The sequence below is a fragment of the Macrobrachium nipponense genome, chromosome 46 (genome assembly GCF_015104395.2).
Source record: "Macrobrachium nipponense isolate FS-2020 chromosome 46, ASM1510439v2, whole genome shotgun sequence".
Lineage (NCBI taxonomy): Eukaryota > Metazoa > Arthropoda > Malacostraca > Decapoda > Palaemonidae > Macrobrachium > Macrobrachium nipponense.
In genome coordinates this window covers 4003991-4005493 of record NC_061106.1, presented here as the reverse complement: position 1 = coordinate 4005493, position 1503 = coordinate 4003991, and the positions used below count along the sequence as shown (strand labels likewise).

Sequence of the window (1503 nt, the reverse complement as noted above, 5' to 3'; positions counted from 1 at the left end):
ACAGAGCAGCCCGTAACTTTATTTGTTGTTGTTTAAGATTAAGCTGGCCTTGTGCCAGCACGGGCTCTTGCTCACAGAGCAGCCCGTGAACTTTATTGGCAAAGGAGGCTGTACATAAGGTGTGCGGACGGAAGCGTAGTGTCTGTCACGCACGCACGAACAAACAGTAAAAAAAGGGGCAGGGCCCCCGCCATGAATGTGTTTCTTCACAGGCGAAAATACATGAATAATATTACATAGAGGGAACGGATTCCCGACATATATACATCAAAAGAAAGGCCGTAAAATGCTCTACATTTTAGTTCCTGGAAGAAAAGAGAGGATATATGGATGTACAGAATTTGAAAATGGAAGGGCGAACCTTCACCTGAATGTCGCCCTTACAAATACTCCCGCCCCCCAAAACAATGATTACGTAGAATCGTTGGGTGACTAACGGAATCTTGCGGGGAGCTGAAGGAGTCCTTGGGTACGTGATTCCCTTGCTTGAGGGGCATCTTGCGTGTCCTTGTCGTCTTGAGGGCCGGAAAGCAGGATGCCACCCCTGGTAGTGGCCCTGAGAGGTTCGACTGCTTTCCTTGGGCAACCTCAACGGCGTTTAGGGACACTGTCAGGAACCAGCAGCGTATGGGTTTTGCAAGGGCCTTCAGCGGGGTGGTCTTCGTTGGGGAAGATGGCAGGCTTGAGGTGATCTATTGAGACCCAGTCCTTACGGCCGCCGATTGACACGAGGAATGCCTTCTCCTCCTGATGGACGACTCGGTGCAGGCTCTGGTGGGGCCTCATCAAGGGTGAGCGGTCAACGTCGTTCCTCACGAAGATGAACCTGCAGGAGTCCAGGGCTCGCAAGCGGAACTGCTTCCTCCTGTCGATGTACGTCTCTTGTCAGAGAACAAACTTCTGGGCGGCTGCACACAACCTAGCCAGGGAGTATCAGGATTGTCACTGTTGGCGGGGAAGAATTCACCTGGCGCTGTCAGTGTCTCCCCGTACACCTTCTCTGCTGGGGAAGGGTCGTCATTGGCTCTTGGGGCAGTGTGTAGACCAAGAAGGATCCAGGGAAGCTGTGCCTTCCAATCGGTTCCCTGACAGTGTGCCATTAAGGAAGCCTTGAGGGAGCAGTGGACCCTTTCCACCATGCTGTTGGCTGTGGGATTGTAGGACATAGTGGTGTGGTGCTTGGTCCCCATCAGGTGTGCCAGGGAAGACCAGAGCTCTGACGTGTAGGCAGGTCATCGGTCTGTCGTAACGTCATCTGGCACTCCGAAGCAGCTGATCCAGCTGGTCATGAGGGCTTCGGCATAGGTATCTGCGGTGGTTTCTGACATCGGGGTGGCCTCGGGCCACCTGGTAGACCAGTTAATCACTGTAAGGAGGCATCTGGCACTGTTAGATGGAGGAAGAGGCCCGACGACGTCGACGTGGATGTGTCCGAATCTTCGTCTGGGCTAGGGAAAATAGCCTATCCCTGATTCGGTGTGCCTTTCCGTCTTGCTACTCTGG

At 53.6% G+C, this 1503-nt stretch overlaps 1 protein-coding gene across 1 annotated transcript; it reads right to left on the bottom strand.

Moving 5' to 3' along the window:
• Nucleotides 1-588: 588 nt before the first annotated feature.
• LOC135214542 (uncharacterized) lies at nucleotides 589-1190 on the bottom strand. Its single transcript, XM_064248918.1, has 2 exons — nucleotides 968-1190; nucleotides 589-881 (listed from the first exon to the last, which is right to left on the bottom strand). Exons 1-2 carry the CDS (start codon nucleotides 1188-1190, stop codon nucleotides 589-591), a joined length of 516 nt encoding a protein of 171 aa, XP_064104988.1.
• Between the last annotated feature and the right edge of the window lie 313 nt (nucleotides 1191-1503).